The sequence below is a fragment of the Symphalangus syndactylus genome, chromosome 12 (genome assembly GCF_028878055.3).
Source record: "Symphalangus syndactylus isolate Jambi chromosome 12, NHGRI_mSymSyn1-v2.1_pri, whole genome shotgun sequence".
Lineage (NCBI taxonomy): Eukaryota > Metazoa > Chordata > Mammalia > Primates > Hylobatidae > Symphalangus > Symphalangus syndactylus.
The window spans coordinates 138372298-138389435 of NC_072441.2; the positions used below are offsets into that span (position 1 = coordinate 138372298).

General features: G+C 42.6%; 1 protein-coding gene across 9 annotated transcripts in view; it reads right to left on the reverse strand.

Moving 5' to 3' along the window:
• MACF1 (microtubule actin crosslinking factor 1) overlaps positions 1 to 17138 on the reverse strand; it is a 408649-nt gene that overhangs the window by 258294 nt on the left and 133217 nt on the right. For 8 of the 9 annotated variants that reach the window (XM_055255176.2, XM_055255175.2, XM_055255173.2 and 5 more), the window contains one exon: positions 690 to 751. In XM_055255176.2, coding sequence (XP_055111151.1) covers positions 690 to 751 — 62 coding nt within the window. Of the gene's footprint in view, positions 1 to 689; positions 752 to 16490; positions 16710 to 17138 lie in introns of those variants that run through there. The other variant, XM_063627777.1, reaches the window with a different exon arrangement.

Genomic DNA, 17138 nt, shown 5'->3' on the forward strand with positions numbered 1-17138 from the left:
TCAAGTTAAACATTTAAGATTCATGCACTTTAAGAGACAAAATCCCCCTCTAACATCCTTCCATAGTATTCAGATTAAAAAATAAAAATACACTGGGCGTAGTGGCTCACGCCTATAATACTAACACTTTGGGAGGCTGAGGTAGGAGGATCACTTTAGCCCAGGAGTTTGATACCAGACTGGGCAACACAGTGAGACCCTGTCTCTATTTAAAAATAAATTAATAAATTAAATAAAAAGAAACAGGCTTATAAAGTAATGTATAAAGCTAGGAGTAAACTGTTCTTTGAATTTTTTAAATCATCCCATGGTATCTTCAGCCTCTGCCTCCTGATGTAATGGTAGGTAATACTGTCTTCACCAAGAAGCAGATTAATACAAGTTTCCACGCCATTATGACTACATTAGTTTTCAAAAAGCTGGGCATGGTGGCTCATGCCTGTAATCCCAGCACTTTGGAGGCTGAGGCAGTAGGATTGCTTGAGCCCAGGAGTTTGAGAACAGCCTGAGCAACATGGCAAGACCCCTTCTCTATTAAAAAAGAAAAGAAGACAAAAGAAAAGTCACATGTGTATCTTCATAGACTCGAGCACACAGTAAGCAATCTAAACCATCTCAAAGAAGGAATGACAGATCCAGATGAGAGCAGTGAGAGGTGCTGGCGCGGCATATATATGAAGGGGTCCTACCTTCATTAAGTGCTTGTTGACCCACTTGGTGAACGTTTTCTTCTGAACCCGGTCCCGTTCATCTGTAAAGGAAACACAGAGAAGGCACTGGCTTAGTGCTACCCAGGTAACAGGTTCCCACGCTGCTGCCCTGCCCACACCTCTGTTTCTCTAGAACAACTTACCCACATAACTGTGGGACAGTTACTTCTTCTTAGGAAGGTTTGGCCTAGCTGAACTTCTTCTTTGGTCCTGATCATGTCACTTTACAAATTAGACAGAATCATCATGTGCCTCAAAAATCATACCATGGCAAAGTCTCCTTAGCATGATAATTTGAGCAGAGCAGGAAGCAGAGTGATTCCCCACTTCCCTCACAACAAGCTTCAAAAAGCCAAAGCCGTGATACCACCAACAGACAGGGTGGCCTTGGCATTTGGGACACACATATTGCAGTGGTTAAATTTCACTCTTCATGTGCTGATCTGCCTGAGGAATGCCCAACTCCCTCCCTCTCCTACCCCAGTAATTCCTTCATTCCAATTTCTTTACCAGCCATTATCAAAACAATCAAACTCTCAAAGCTGCCCAGTTTACCCCCACTGCACATCTCTTCCCTCTCTATCTTCTCCTAACTGTCATAGCAGCAAACTCCCTTTCTTTCTCCAGTTTTTTTTTTTACCTCTTTAACAGAAACATGACTGTCAATGCTTGACAATGACTGCTCCACAGAGGCCTTATCCTGTAGAGGACTTACTTTCTCCGACTCCTCCAATTCCCCAGAACCATTTCTAGACCAGTGAGCCATGAGTCCTGGTCCTTTTCTATTTCTGAAAGCCCACACCATCCCATATAACCTCTTGTTCAAAGCATCCTGTCATTAATCATGCCCTGTGGCCTATCCCCTTCCACATGGCAAATCTACCTTAGACTTCCCTGATTACTTGGTTCATTTATCATCTCTACATATACGTGAAGATATATGTGACAATGCATCTGTGCCTACTTGGCTCCACTGGCACTCATCTCCAATTCATGTCCAGCCACCACACTGCCACATTTTGGGCCTTATTCCTTCCCCAAACATACCTATTTAGCACTTACCATTATCAGTCTCTCCTACCCTCTCCTAATCATTCTCAACCTTCTATCACTCCATTCTTATTTTACCCTATTCATTAAGGACATCTACAGCCGGGCCTTGGCATTTGGGACACACATATTGCAGTGGCTCATGCCTTGTAATCCCAGCAGTTTGGGAGGCTGAGGCCGGCGGATCACTTGAGCTCAGGAGTTGGAGACCAGCCTGGCCAACATGGTAAAATCCCACCTCTGCTAAAAATACAAAAATTGGCCAAGTGGTGGTGTGCACCTGTAGTCCTAGCTACTCAAGAGGCTGAGGTGGGAGGGTGGGAGGATCGCTTGAACCTGGGAGGCGGAGGTTGCAGTGAGCCGTGATCACACCACTGCACTCCAGCCTGGGTGACAGAGTAAGATACAGTCTCATAAAAAGAAAAAGAAGATCTAAGATTATCCCAGTCCATGCTAGACAACATGGTTATGCAATTCAAAGCTGTCCTCACTAATACCCCATGGACTCTCCCTGCCTAACTGCCTACTACTACATTCACCATGACAATCTGCAAACCTAAATTACCATAATTGCCCGCTGCTTGACTCTTCCATACCCTTTCCAAGACAGAGAACATTTCGGAAGAAATTTGCAGAGGTATATAAATCTGGTTCACTAGTAATTCACACAAGCTTCAGCCAGGTTCTCTCTCCCCAAGCCATTATTTTCTTCTTATTGATCCCCCAGGAAACGCCAACATACTGCCATTCCAAATAATGTCAATGCTTGTTCTACATCCCAAGTGAATATATTTATCTACATATTTTTTCTGAGTTTATAGCCATTCAATAAGCACTTTTTATCTTGGTCTCTGGTTTTATCCTCACATCCTTCTTTTCAGCCTTGAATCCCTTCTTGCTTTGCAAGGAACAATTTTCTTCCTACTATAAACTACAGCACTAAGTAATGGACCTTAGAAATTATATAGTCTAGGCCGGGCATGGTGGCTCATGCCTGTAATCCCCGCACTTTGGGAGGCTGAGGTGGGAGGATTACCTGAGGTCAGGAGTTCAAGACCAGCCTGGCCAACATGGTGAAACCCCATCTCTACTAAAAATACAAAAACTAGCTGGGCATGTGAGTGGCACATGCCTGTAATCTCAGCTACTCAGGAGGCTGAGGCAGGAGAATTGCTTGAGCCTGGGAGGCGGAGGTTGCAATGAGCCGAAATTGTGCCACTGTACTGTAGCCTGGCTGACAGAGCAAGACTCTGTCTCAAAAAAAGAAAAAAAAAGAAATTATATAGTCTAATGCTCTGCTGACACACAAATCCCTTCAACAACAAAGAATCATAAGTTCACATTGAAAGGTCTCTCCAAATCTCCCATAAATCTACAATATTCTTGATGCTTAAAATTTAGGATAACAGAGAATTCACTAACTCGTAAGACAACGTACCAATGTAATAATTCTATAAAATGTCATAATCTGCTTTCCTCATAACTTCTGCCTATTGACTCTCATTTGGGACTGTTAGAAGTATTATTATTAGGCTGGGTGCGGTGGCTCACGCCTGTAATCCCAGCACTTTGGGAGGCTGAGGTGGGCAGATCACCTCAAGTGTGGAGTTCAAGACCAGCCTGACCAAGATGGTGAAACCCCGTCTCTACTAAAAATACAAAATTAGCCGGGCATGGTGGCGCATGCCTGTAATCCCAGCTTCTCGGGAGGCTGAGGCAGGAGAATCGCTTGAACCCGGGAGGCGGAGGTTGCAGTGAGCTGAGATCGTGCCATTGCACTCCAGCCTGGCAAGAGGGTGAGACTCCATCTCAAAAAAATAAAGTATTATTATTAAACTTAAAAGTTTAATCCATCTTTCACTTAATGGAGTCTTGAAAGTATCTAAAGCCAGGATTCTCATTAGATTTGACCACTGTCATTCCAACATATTTTGATCTTTTTAGATGCTGATTCAGTTATCCAACATCTTCATCATCCTTTCCAAGTCCGTGTCATCTGCAGACTGAATCAGAGCTTCCAAATATAGTCTCATCGAAATCACTGACACTTTGCTCATACTACTTATTTTCCCTTCATGACTGGCTACTTATCTTCCTCTTCATCTCTCCAAATGGTATTTATTCTTTAAAATCCACCTCGTTCATTCACTCATTTATTCTTTTTTTGTTTGTTTTTGAGACAGAGTTTCGCTTTTGTCACCCAGGCTGGAGTGCAATGGTGCGATCTCGGCTCAGTGCAACTCTGCCTCCTGGGTTCCAGCGATTCTCCTGCCTCAGCCTCCAGAGTAGCTGGGATTACAGGTGCCCACCCACCATGTCCGGCTAATTTTTGTATTTTTAGTAGAGACGGGGTTTCACCATATGGGCCAGGCTGTTCTCAAACTCCTGACCTCAGGTGATCCACCCGCGTTGGCCTCCCAAAATGCTGGGATTACAGCCACCTGGCCTCATTTATTCTTTAAATAAGAGAAACAACTTCAAAGCAGTTTGATTAAGTGCTATAACAGGTAAGCACAGAGTGCTCATGAACATAAGAGGTTAAGCCTACCTGGGTAGGGACAGGAAATACGGGGGAGTTAATGAAGTTTCCAAAAGGAGTGACTCTATCTAACCTTAAAAGATGATTATAAGCCAGAAAGAGAAGGGAAGGAATAAAGTTGCTACATAAAGTTATAGCTAATGCAAATTCATGGAAGAAAAAGCTTATGTTTGAAGAACTGCACAGAATTAGGAATAGCTGAAAGACAACTAGGTAGTGGCGAGATAGGATGGTATGGGCCAAATCATGACCTTTCATGACAAGCTTAAGGAACGTGAACTTTATCCTATAGGTAAGGGGAAACATTGAAAGATTTTAAATTGGAGAATGACATGCTCAGATTTGTGTTTAAGAAAAATTTTGGCTGCCTTTTCTGACAACTCAGTTCTCAATAGTCTCTGTGTCCTCCAAATATCTATGTTACTTACTGGGCTAATCACTCAATCAGCACTTATATAATTATATAGTGTTCTGAACTTTTAATATGCTTATTCTTATATTACCAGAGAGATCATTAACTCCTTGAAGAGACCGTGATTTACTTTTTTGTATTTCCCACAACTTGCAACACCTAAAGCTCTACATAGTAAGACCTAAAACATAAAACCACCGGAGAGCGTTCTCAATTGGCCAAGTATGATTAGAAGACTGGCAAAAGAAACACACAAAATGAAATCAGAACTGAGTTACCTACAAGAATCCAGTTCAATATCTAAAAACCTCAAAACCGTGCCAGGCAAGGTGGCTTATGCCTGTAATCCTAGCACTTTGGAACGCCGAGGCAGAAGGATCACTTGAGCCTGGGAGTTTGAGGCTGCAGCAAGCTATGATTGTGCCACTGCACTCCAGCTGGGACAACAGACTGAGACCCTGTCTGAAAAAACAAAAACACAACACGCCAGTATCACTTGTGTGCTGAGATAAGAAGGCATGGTGGAAAAATTAGAGCTAACTAAAGTTGTGTCCATTACATTTTCACACGATATCAGGCCCACTGTGCTTCACTATATGCATTACCTTCATAGCCAAAAACAATCTGATTCTAATTTTTAAAATTCTCACTCTAAAGACAGAAGTGCTTTTTCTTTTCTTTTTATAATTTCTTTTTTTATAAAAGCTATGTATGTTTGCTGTAATAGGTCAAACAACATACAGATGAAAAAGGAAAAAATTAACAGATTTTCTTTTAAACTAGTAAGTATTTAAAGGAGGTGGAATTCATTTGGTTTCCTTTTAGTCCACTGCCTCATTTCATTTAGACCTGAATATGTGAGCAGCATGATTCTTTTTAATTTTATTATCCATAGGCCAGGCGCGGTGGCTCACACCCGTAATCCCAGCACTTTGGGAGGCTGAGGCGGGTGGATCACGAGGTCAGGCGTTCGAGACCAGCCTGGCCAACATAGTAAAACCCCGTCTCTACTAAAAATACAAAAATTAGCTGGGTGTGGTGGCACACACCTGTAATCCCAGCTACTCGGGAGGCTGAGGCAGGAGAACTGCTTCAACCTGGGAGGCGGAGGTTGCAGTAAGCTGAGATGGCACCACTGCATTCCAGCTCCGGCAACAGCGCAAGACTCCGTATCAAAAAAAAAAAAAAATTTATTATCCATAAATTATTCTGTTAATCTACCAAGCCCTTCCATAACGGTAATGTACTAAGGAAACCTGATGGTCTCATACCAATCATGCTTCCAAAAGCTACAAAGCTGACTTTAAGCTCAGGAGAAAGATGTTTAAGTACTTATTGTGAATATAATCATTAAAGGCAACATGATTACAAGCCCTTCCCAAGACTAGCTAGCCTGCTTAGTGCTGAGCCATAAGCTCCTCAGAAAGGGTTTTATAGAATTCCTTTGCCCCTAAGAGCTGGAAGATCATTTTTTAGGATCCTATGTTGGTATGTCCATCAATTACATGAAAGTTCTTTCCTGGTTTAAACTTCAGGATAAAAGAATATTACAGTGCCTGGAGTTTAATATCTTAATTTTTAGCAAGGAAATCCAAGAAGCAACCTTAAGAATTATGCTGACCTTCAGAATAATAGCTCAGACTCTCAAACTATTTAGTAAGTTTTAGATTGGCTCCTTGCACATAAATCCCTAGTTTAACTCCAGTCCTAGCAAAGATCTTTCTGCCTAACATTGAAGGTTAGGCAGAAAGATAAAACTGAGGTAAAAGTCTCAAAAAGTACCCTTGTGTGAGAGGAAAACCAGCAAAGAAAAGGCAATATTCATTTTAATGTTCTTTATAATCTCAGCCCCACCAAAGGCTATAAACAAACAAGAGAGAGCCCACTCCCCACCACCAGCATCTCTACAGAAGCAGAGAACCCAACTGCCCATCTAATTTTCAGATTTAACACTTCAAACCCTATTAATTACTTGGGGGTTACTGAATTAGAAGGCTTAAATTAGAAAAATTTGCTATTTGTTGTTGTTTTGAGACAGGGTCTCATTCTATTTCCCAGGCTGGAATGCAGCAGCATGATCATAGTTCACTACAACCTTGAACCCCTAGGCTCAAGCGATCCTCCTGCTTCAGCCTCCCAAGCATCTAGGACTGCAGGTGCATGCCATCATGTCTGGCTAATTTTTAAATTTTCTGTAGAGACAGGGTGTCAGTATGTTGTCCAGGCTGATCTCAAACTCCTGGCCTCAAGTGATCCTCCCACCTCAGCCTCCCAAAGTGCTGGGATTAAAGACATGAGCCACTGTATCCGGCCTAATTAGAAGGATTTAATATTTGTTTCCAACTTTATTGATCTTCATCAACAAAGGTCTGAGCATCCTGCTACCAATACCTATCCTAATTTTATTTTAGTTTCATTGCCAGAGTTGTCCCTTTTCAGAACCTAAGTCAGTCCTTCTACCTAAAATCTGGATCTCATCACCGCTCTTCTCCATAGGAACCTTAATCCAACAATACTCCCTAGTCTGAATAAGTTCAACCGCTCTCTCTCTGGTTCTCTCCTGTTGGCTTCTGAACAAGTATGATGACAACACTCAGACTCCACTTCCCCACCTCCTATTTATTCCATGTGACCTGGTTTCCAGCCCCACAAATTCACTGAAATTGCTCTCCACATAGTCACCTAATTGCCAACCCAATGGATAGTTTTGAGTTCTATCTCACTTAAACTCTCTGTAGCAGAAGACACTGCTGATCATTCCTTCACCTTTTAAATCGACTCCCTCTCTTGAATCTGAGATTCCATTCTACCCTAGTTTTCCTCCTTCTTCTTTGGTTGTTTCTTCTCTTCTGTTCATCCCTTAAACATTACTCATCCTTAGCCCTCTTTTCTTTTCATTCTGTATTATAGCTTCTTCAGATGTCCAAGGACCCAAGAGTCCACTAATGGGTTTTGGAGAGGGAGTGTTCAGGAACTACCTAAAATTACATGCAAAATGTTTTGTGTCGTGTGTGTTTAGAGGGGAGTGGGGGGATGTCCATAGCTTTTCAATAAAAATTAAAAATAGCTGTTCTCTACATTCTCCCTTAATGATTTAATGAACATCCATAGTTTCAGCTGTGACCTATACATTGATAATTTCCAAATCTGTATCTTTAGCTCAGGCCTTTAACACTCTCATATATCCAATGGCCTCCTAAAACTTCCATGCTCATCTCAAATTCAACTTGTCTAAAACTGAACTCTTCTTTTCTCCTTGCTTCCGACAGATATCCCTGCTGTAATCCATCCTTCTCAATGGTGTCAGCAACCTTTCTGGCAAGGTTGATCTTGTAACTTAAAATCCCTTCAGTAAGCCCTTATTCTCCCAATATTATTAATAGTTGACATTTAGGCTGGGTGCGGTGGCTCCCACCTGTAATCCCAGCACTTTGGGAGGCAGAAGTGGGCGGCAGATCACTGGAGGTCAGGAGTTCAAAACCAGCCTGGCCTACTTGGTGAAACTCTGCCTCTACTAAAAATACAAAAATTAGCCAGGCGTGGTGGCACACACCTGTAAAATCCCAGCTACTTGGTTGGCCAAGGCACGAGGATCACTTGAACCCAGGAGGCGGAGGTCACAGTGAGCCAAGATCGCACCACTGAACTCCTCCTGCCTAGGTGACAGTGAGATTCTGTCTTAAAAAAATTAAATAGCATTTATTCAGCACCTACTTAGGTGCTAGGCACCTTGCATCTATTCTTTCTAATGCTCAACAACTCTGTAAGTTAGCCAGAAAAATAAAGTCCAGACAGATGAAGCAGCTTGCCCAAGATCACAAGGTAAGTCATGAAGTCAAACTTGAACCCAGCTCCACCCAGTTCCAAAGCCTGATGCTTCCATTCAGGATAACAGTCAAACTTTTTAGCTTGGGAGCTAAGATCCATTATGATGGAATGCCTACCTACCACTCATCCATCTACCTTTCCATAAAAACTTCCAGCCTTGTTTAAAAAATTTCCTGCAAATGGGGCAGGTTTTCTCTCAGTTCCATGCCTTTGCACATACTCTGTGAATATAGCTTTCCCCTTCTCTGACTACTCATTCTTCAGCATTCAACTCAACTATCCCCTCCTCCAGCTTTTCCCATCTCTTACACACACTAGTTTGTGTGCTTATCGCACGATATCACTGTTTACTTGTTTATCTGTCCTACTCTACTAGGAGAAATTTGAGAGTAGGCCTGATGTCAAATGAAAGCCTGCATTTGAGGTGCAAAGTTGTATGTTCTGATCCAACATAGCCTACCCATATAGACCCAGTACCTTATCAACCATTCAAAAAACAAGTGAGAGAAGAGCCTCTCCTGTTTTCAAAGGCCATAGAAAAATGACAAGTGCTTCAAGAAGCCCAGAAACACCAACCACCTGGAAATCTAAAAAGGATATACCACAGCTGACACAGAAGGGAAGTAGAGTTGGAATAGGCCTGTTTTGTGACCTCATGAAGTTTACAATCTAGTGGTGGAGAACAACATGTAAATAATTAACAATAACACCAAGCAAATAACACATCAGATACAAGCTGCACAAAATGACACTATAGCACAAGCACAGAGTTGATTAATCCTCACAGAGAGGTAGGAGGTGTTCATGGAAGGCATGATAGAACTATACCTGATCTTAGACAAAAGGCTACGAAGTGAACGGTGTCTGAACTAAACCTTGGATAACGAGTAGGATTCTGGCAGCCCAAAAAGGGGTCAAAGGATTCCAAACTAAAAAAAAGCACAAGTAGGCTGGGCATGGTGGCTCACACCTATAATCCCTGCACTTTCAGAGGCTGAGGTGTGTGGATCACTTGAGCTCAGGAGTTCAAGACCATCCTGGGCAACATGACAAACTCTGTCTCTACAAAAAATACAAAAATAAGCCAGGCATGGTGGCTTGCGCCTGTGGTCCCAGTTACTTGGGTGGCTGAGGTGGGAGGGTTGCTTGAGCCCAGGAGGCAGAGGTTGCAGTGAGCCAAGATTGTGTCACTGCCCTCCAGCCTGGGTGACAGCAAGACCCTGTCTCAAAAAGAATTCTTAATTTACAAAGCACAAGTAGTGATTTGGAGACATGTAAGTATACAGGATGTGTTTTAGGGAATGGTATGGCTATTACATGCATGACCATACCATGCAGTTGGCAGTGTGATGAGCAATCAGGCTCACAGAACAGCTAGCTGACATCACAAAGGACTCAGAAAGCTAGAGTAAGGAGTATGTACTTAATTAAGTAGACAAAGCAGAACCACTGAAATTTTCTGACCCACAGTATGTTTTGGGAAGACTAATCTGGCTTTGGACTGAAGGCCATATGGTACCAGAAAGACACTAAGAGGCAGAAGAACCAGTTAGAAGTCTCCAGTGACAGACCAGGAAAAAATCTTGAAATAGCATGAATTAGGGCAGAGGCAGCAGGAAAGGAAAGAAGAGGGCAGGTACCTCTACATTGCATGACAATGTAGAGGTAGAAACAACAGCCTTTAGCTATTTTAAAGAGCCTTTTAAATAGCCTTTAGATGTGGTGGTGGGTAAGGAATGGCAGAGTTCAAGACAATTCTCATACTTCTGGCCAGAGCAACTGGGAGGAGAGTAGAACTTCAAGATAATGAAAACGGAAAGAGGTTAATGATTTGGTGAGGGTACATTGGGTAAAGGAGAAGACAAAGAGTGAGGTGTTAGGAGGATCTTCTCACAGACAGTTGGAATCTTTGGTCTAGAGTTCACAAGTGCAGTCAGAACTGAAGATAAGGAATTGGAGTTAACAACTGATAGCTGTGGCAAATAGAGAGCAAATAGCCTATTTCGACAAATCTTCCTAATCACCACTTAGCCCACATCACCTCTCTCTCTATTCAAAATCCTTTACGGATTTGATCCCTTCAGTTTTAGAATTCAAAGCCCTCTACAACCCTATAAAATTCAATTGCAGTTTTTATTCGCTATGTTTTCGGTGGTTCGAGAAGATAAAGAACTGGTCTCTGACCTGAAGAAAGTTACAATCTATCTACCTTTCACTCTCCCCTGCATGACTCAACTGCAACCATTCCGATCTTCTTATTGTTTCCAAACATACCTTTCGCATCTGTCCTACTCTACTAGGAGCAACCCTTCCCCTAGATGGAATATCTACCCTCTTCTCTTGGGGCTTATCTAACTTTGAGCCTCCTTTCAAAGTCCAGCTGAAGTCTTGCTTCTGTGTTACACCTTTCCGGACATGTCAGCCACCTTTGGATGCCTATGGCACTTAAAAGTTTCTTCAATTTACTTAGCACTAAGCATATAAAACCTATCATTAGAAAGCTCTGTATCTAAGTCCATTTCTGTATCTGAATTGAGCTCTTTCAAGTCAAGATCCATGCTTTAAACTTCATTAAAGGCCAGCCAGGGGCAGTGGCTCACACCTGTAATCCCAGAACTTTTGGAGGCCGAGGTGGGTGGATCACTTGAGGTCAGGAGTTCAAGACCAGCCTGGCCAATATGAGGAACCTCAACTCTACCCAAAAAAAGACAAAAATTAGCCCTAGGTGTGGTGGTGCACGCATGTAATTCCAGCTACTCGGGAGGCTGACACAGGAGAATCACTCGAACTCGGGAGGCAGAGGCTGCAATGAGCAAGACTGCACCACTGCACTCCCGCCTGGGTGGCAGAGTAAGCTTGTCTTTAAAAAAAAAAAAAAAAAAAAATTCATTAAAGGTCAGATGCAGCGGCTCACACCTATAATCCCAGCATTTTGGGAGGCTGAGGCAGGCAAATCACTTGAGGTCAGGAGTTCGAGACCAGCCTGGCCAATATGGTGAAACCCCATCTCTACTAAAAATACAAAAATTAGCTGGGCAAGACGGTGCGCTCCTGTAATCCCAGCTACTCAGGAGGCTGAGGTAAGAAAATGGCTTGAACCTGGGAGGCGGAAGTTGCGAGCTGAGATTGTGCCACTGCACACCAGCCTGGGCAATAGAGCAAGATTCCATCTCAAAAAAAATTTTTTTTTTCATTAAATATCCAACATTTAGGACAACCATTTAGGACAACCATAGGTACTGAAAAATATTCATTTAACAAATATATAATGACAGTCCTCTAGGTGTCAAGGTTACAGCTACAAGGACACAATAAGATGGTATTTTCAGGCCAGGCACCGTGGCTCAAGCCTGTAATCCCAGCACTTTGGGAGGCTGAGGTGGGCAGATCACCTGAGGTCAGGAGTTCGAGACCAGCCTGGCCAACATGGCGAAACCCCGTCTCTACTAAAAATACAAAAATTAGCCAGGAGTGGTGGCACAAGCCTGTAATCCCAGCTACTCAGGGAGGCTGAGGCAGGAGAACTGCTTGGACCCGGGCGGCAGAGGTTGCAGTGAGGTGAGATGGCGCCACTGCAATCCAGCCTGGGTGACAGAGTGAGACTCCATCTCAAAAAAAGACTGCTTTTCAGCAGGGAGCAGGTATTCCCACTCAGATATTCCCTCTACAGATTCAGCTTTCCTAAACTGTCCTTGCCACATCTGGATCCTGGGGATTTTGTACCACTTAATGTTCCCAATGTAAGCGCAAAGGAAACAAGCGAAATTGGAGGTCAAGCAATTAAAATGTGTTCAGCAATACTGTATAATGGCACAAACATTATAAATGATTGCTATCCTCAGAAGGCTACAAAAAGTCTACTTTGGGAGATAAGGTGGAGCTCGATATTTATTGTGTTTATTATGTGTCAGGTGCTGTTTGAGGCCTATCTCATTTAGTATTTGACAATCCTTACAGCTCTATCAAGTATGCTTATTCATGGTTCAGCAAATTCATGCTCAAAAAGACTTCTTAGTAATCTTCCTAAAGTCACACAGTATATAGTAGAATTGAGATTCAAATCCAAGTCTGTCAGATCATAGACTTTTAACCTCCATAAATTTATTAGAAGACAATACAATGCAGTCCTATATAATCAAGGTAAAAGGAGAAGTACTAAATATAATAGGGATTCATGAAAGGCATTTATCACCAATGATTGCTGTAGGCTGAGAAAGTACCAATGAGGACTGAGATTTGGGGTTTTAAGGAAGGGACAACTGTAAAAGCTTCAATGCAAAATTAAAATTCTACCTTATTTCTGCCGGGTGTGATGGCTTATGCCCGTAATCCCAGCACTTTGGGAGGCTGAGATGGGTGGATCACTTGAGGTCAGGAGTTTGAGACCAACCTGGCCAACATAGTGAAACCCCGTCTCCACTGTACAAAAATCAGCCAGGTGTGGTGGCACGTGCCTGTAATCCCAGCGACTTGGGAGGCTGAGGCAGAGGAATCACTTGAACCCGGGAGGCAGAGGTTGCAGTGAGCCGAGATCGCCCCATTGCACTCCAGCCTGGGCGACAGAGCAAAGCAGGACTCTGTCTCAAAAAACAAAACAAAACAAAAATTTACCTTATTTCTTAGGAAAACCTAATATTTATTATAATGATAATTATTCGGACTATTGAGAATCAGAGAATAAAGGACAGAAGTGAGATAGAGAAATCCAGGGGTAAGCACGGTAGCAAAAGAAGAGAGCCACAGTGAGAGGGAGGGACATATAAGAACACAAGAGGAAGAAAAGCTCAATAGTTCTTAGAGAATTTACGGGAATATCACAATCAGAAAAACTAAGTATTTCATAAATACAAAGAGAGAGTTTTAAGAGTCCTTAAAAATCATCTTAAAGAAGAAGAAACCAAGGCCCAAAGAGATTAAATAACTTACACAAGGTCACACAGGGGCAGAACTAGGTCTATAACTTGGATTTCCTGGTGTCTAGTCTATGGTTCATACCTTTGCATGGCATTCATTTCCCTTCTTTGAGCCTGAGTTTCATCTATAAAATTAGGCATTTGTCCTTTGTTGTTTTTAAAATTTTATTTATATTTCCAACTCTGCAAATAAAATGAGGAGTTAGGCCAATAGTTCCTAAATATCAGTCTGTAAACCAGCCATCTCAAAATCATCTGGGAAGCTTTTTTTTTTTTTTTTTTTTTTTGAGACAGAGTCTCGCTCTGTTGCCCAGGCTGGAGTGCACTGGTGTGATCTCGGCTCACTGCCTCCACCTCCCGGGTTTAGGCCATTCTCCTGCCTCAGCCTCCCGAGTAGCTAGGACTACAGGCACCCGCCACCATGCCCAGCTAATTTTTTGTATTTTTAGTACAGACGGGGTTTCACCGTGTTACCCAGGATGGTCTCAATCTCCTGACCTCGTGATCCGCCCGCCTCGGCCTCCCAAAGTGCTGGGATTACAGGCATGAGCCACCGTGACCAGCCTTTTTTTTTTTTTTTTGAGACAGGGTCTTGCTCTATCACCCAGGCTGGAGTGGATCCCGGCTCACTGAAATCTCTGCCTCCCAGGCTCAAGCGATCTTCCCTCCTCAGCCGCCCCCCAACCCCACCCCCAGTAGCTGGGACTATAGGCACACGCCACCACACCCTGCTAACTTGTATTTTTCGTAAAGACGGGGTTTCACCATGTTGCTCAGGCTGGTCTTGAACTCTTGACCTTAACTGATCCACCCTCCTTGGCCTCCCAAAGTGCTGCGATTATAGGCCTGAGCCACCACACCCGGCTGATTTAGAGTCTGTTTTAATCCCTTTTTTAAGCAATGAGGTTTGAATAGTAATTTTATTTATTTTTATTTTTTTGAGACAGATCAGGAGGTCAGGAACTCAAGACCAGCCTAGGCAACATGGCAAAACCCCATCTCTACCAAAAATACTAAAATTAGCCAAGTGTGGTGGTGCGTGCCTGTAATTCCAGCTACTTGGAAGGCTGAGGCAGGAGAATCGTTTGAGCCCCTGAGGTGGAGGCTGCAGTGAGCCAAGATCATGCCACTGCACTCCAGCCTGAGCAACAGATGAAGACTCCGTCTAAAATAAAATAAAATAAAAAATTAAATTAAATTAAATTAAAAAATAAAATAAAATAGACTCCTAAATCATGAAGTGATTGTGAGGAGTATATGATATGAAAGCACTTAGCCTAGTCTCTCATTCATAATAAGTTAATAAATGCTAGCTGGTAGTTACAGTAGTAATATAATGTGAAAAGTAAGTAACATGAAAATCCACTGCTAATCTTCATTCATTCTCCCTATACAAGTGATTTTATTTTATAGTGACATGAAAAAAAGAAAAATAAAAAATGAGGTAACCAAGCTAGAGAAAGGTTAAGCAATGTCCCCAGTTGGTTTTGTTGTTAAGTGGTGGAGTAGGAACCCCATGTGGACAGTTGATGCCAAGCCCATTTTTTTAGCTATTAGTCTACAGTGCCTTTAGGGGATTATGTGGGATTGGGGGAGATGGGGCTACATTATGTTTTTGCCCTGAAACTTTCAATAAAGATTTTAGACTTTCGTATACTTCTCTGTTGGTTACAGGAAAGGCCCTTTTGCTATACGTTTATCTCCAAGCACTTTTAGATATAGGCAATTCTTTCTTCTAGGTCCCAGGGAAGAAATCTCAATGATACAGGAAAGATAAAAAAAAAAAGTAGACCACTAAAACTGCCCCTCTTGTGCCCCAAGCATTATTGCTATGGCAGCTTTTTTTCCTCAAAAAGCACCTAAATACTTGGAAGCATTAGCCTAGGAGTCAGGAGACTGATCAGAACCCTAGTTCTGTTGCTCTCCTTCTCTGAGATTTTTCTAAGGTCTCCTCTTCATCAAACAACTAGTTACTTCAGTTTTAATGAAAATCTGCCTATTTGGGTCACAATTTTGCTCCTTGTTAGAGACTCAAAGTATAAAATCAAAAGATAGTAGATTACCAAACCAGTGGTTCCCAAACTTAGATTTCATAGACCAATACATGTTCCACAATAAATCAGAAAGCCTAACAGAAGTTGTCAACTTTTCATTTTGCTAAGTAGGGATATCTTAAAAACACACTACCATATAATAACAATTCTTTCGTGAAAATAAAGGATATTTTAACATTAGAAAGTAGGAAAGACAATTTCAGAATAAAAGACAATTCTTTAAGTTTAGGTTTATGAAAGACACACTACATTTTCTTTATCTTTTTTTTTCATTTTACAGAGAATTGATGTCTCTCAGTCTAGCACCAGTCTGTATACCCTACAATTTTGAAACCAAGGAAACCTATGGCCAAAAAGGTTAAGTCACTTGTTCAAGGCCACAGGACATTACTTAAATAACCATTATTTAATGATGCCTTATCAAGACAGATCTAAGTCACAGCTAACATGACTCTTCCCCTAGCCTCTCTTATTTAGGTCCCTGACCCCAGATCACCTTTGAGTCTTTTTCGTTCTCTGTCACAGCTGGCAGAGTAAAGTGTAAAAGAACTAGCAATAAGCCCCAAAGAGGAAACACAGGCCATGACTCCTCCCTCCCACCCCCCATCCCCTGCGAGTCTGCTCAGAGGTGGACTCCGTAACCAACCAACTTCTGCTAAAAATACACTCTGGACTTTCAGCACTATGCAACATACCTTAAAAGTGGTTTCCTGATACAGGCAGAAGCATGAGCATGAATTCAGTCTCTATAAAAAAGTCCTACACCCAAAGCTTGGGCTCTTAACTGCCAGTTACTGCAAGCTTAGAAGTTCCCCAGGAAGTAAGGCACCCCAATCTATTCCACTGCACGTTTTAACAAGCCCAAAGGTTGTAACACCACAAGCCTTCGAAGTCCATGCATTCCTATGAGTCAATGAGAGCAAGGGCTATTTGGGATCCTCAGGCCCAGACAAGGGAAAAAAAGAAAAAACTTCACATACTAACCCATACAGCACATGCGACAAACCAGGTGGGCGTTGAACTCGTGTTCATCTTGGTAACTCGGCCACATGGCGCCCCTGTGTCTGCTGACCCCACCTAAAAGGAGGGGCTACCAAAGAACCTCCAGCTAGTGGCCTGTGCACCCTTTGCAGCTCCTCAAAAAGGGCTGCGAGGTGTAGAGAGGAGACAGCAGAACAGAGAAGTGGCTCCACCCACCACTTCCTACTGACCTCCTTCTTCCCTTGAGGTCAGAGAGGAAGCTCCTCCCTAGGGCACTTCCAAAAACTGGGTCCACGTCTCAGGCATATAGCATGCTGTTCAAAAGTAGCACCAACTCTGTGTTTCCAGACTAATAGAGCGTACAGAGGGGAGAGCTCCACGTGCAAAAGTCCAGTCAAGGTATGAAGTGAGTAAACCCGAGGAGGAAGAAACTGGTCTTTGAGTTACCCTCCATTTGCAGAGCAGAAGCTTGTAATCTGGTGAATCTTAGTTGCAGGAGAGCTGGTGAGCTAAGTAGTTTACTGCCAAGTCAGGAACAGTGCATCCATTGCCCAACAACTTGCTCCTCAGGTGTGCCTCTTCCCAGGCAGAAGTACATACGAAGTGTTAACCAAATGAGAAGATCTCATGATGGAGAGCCTATAATGGAGC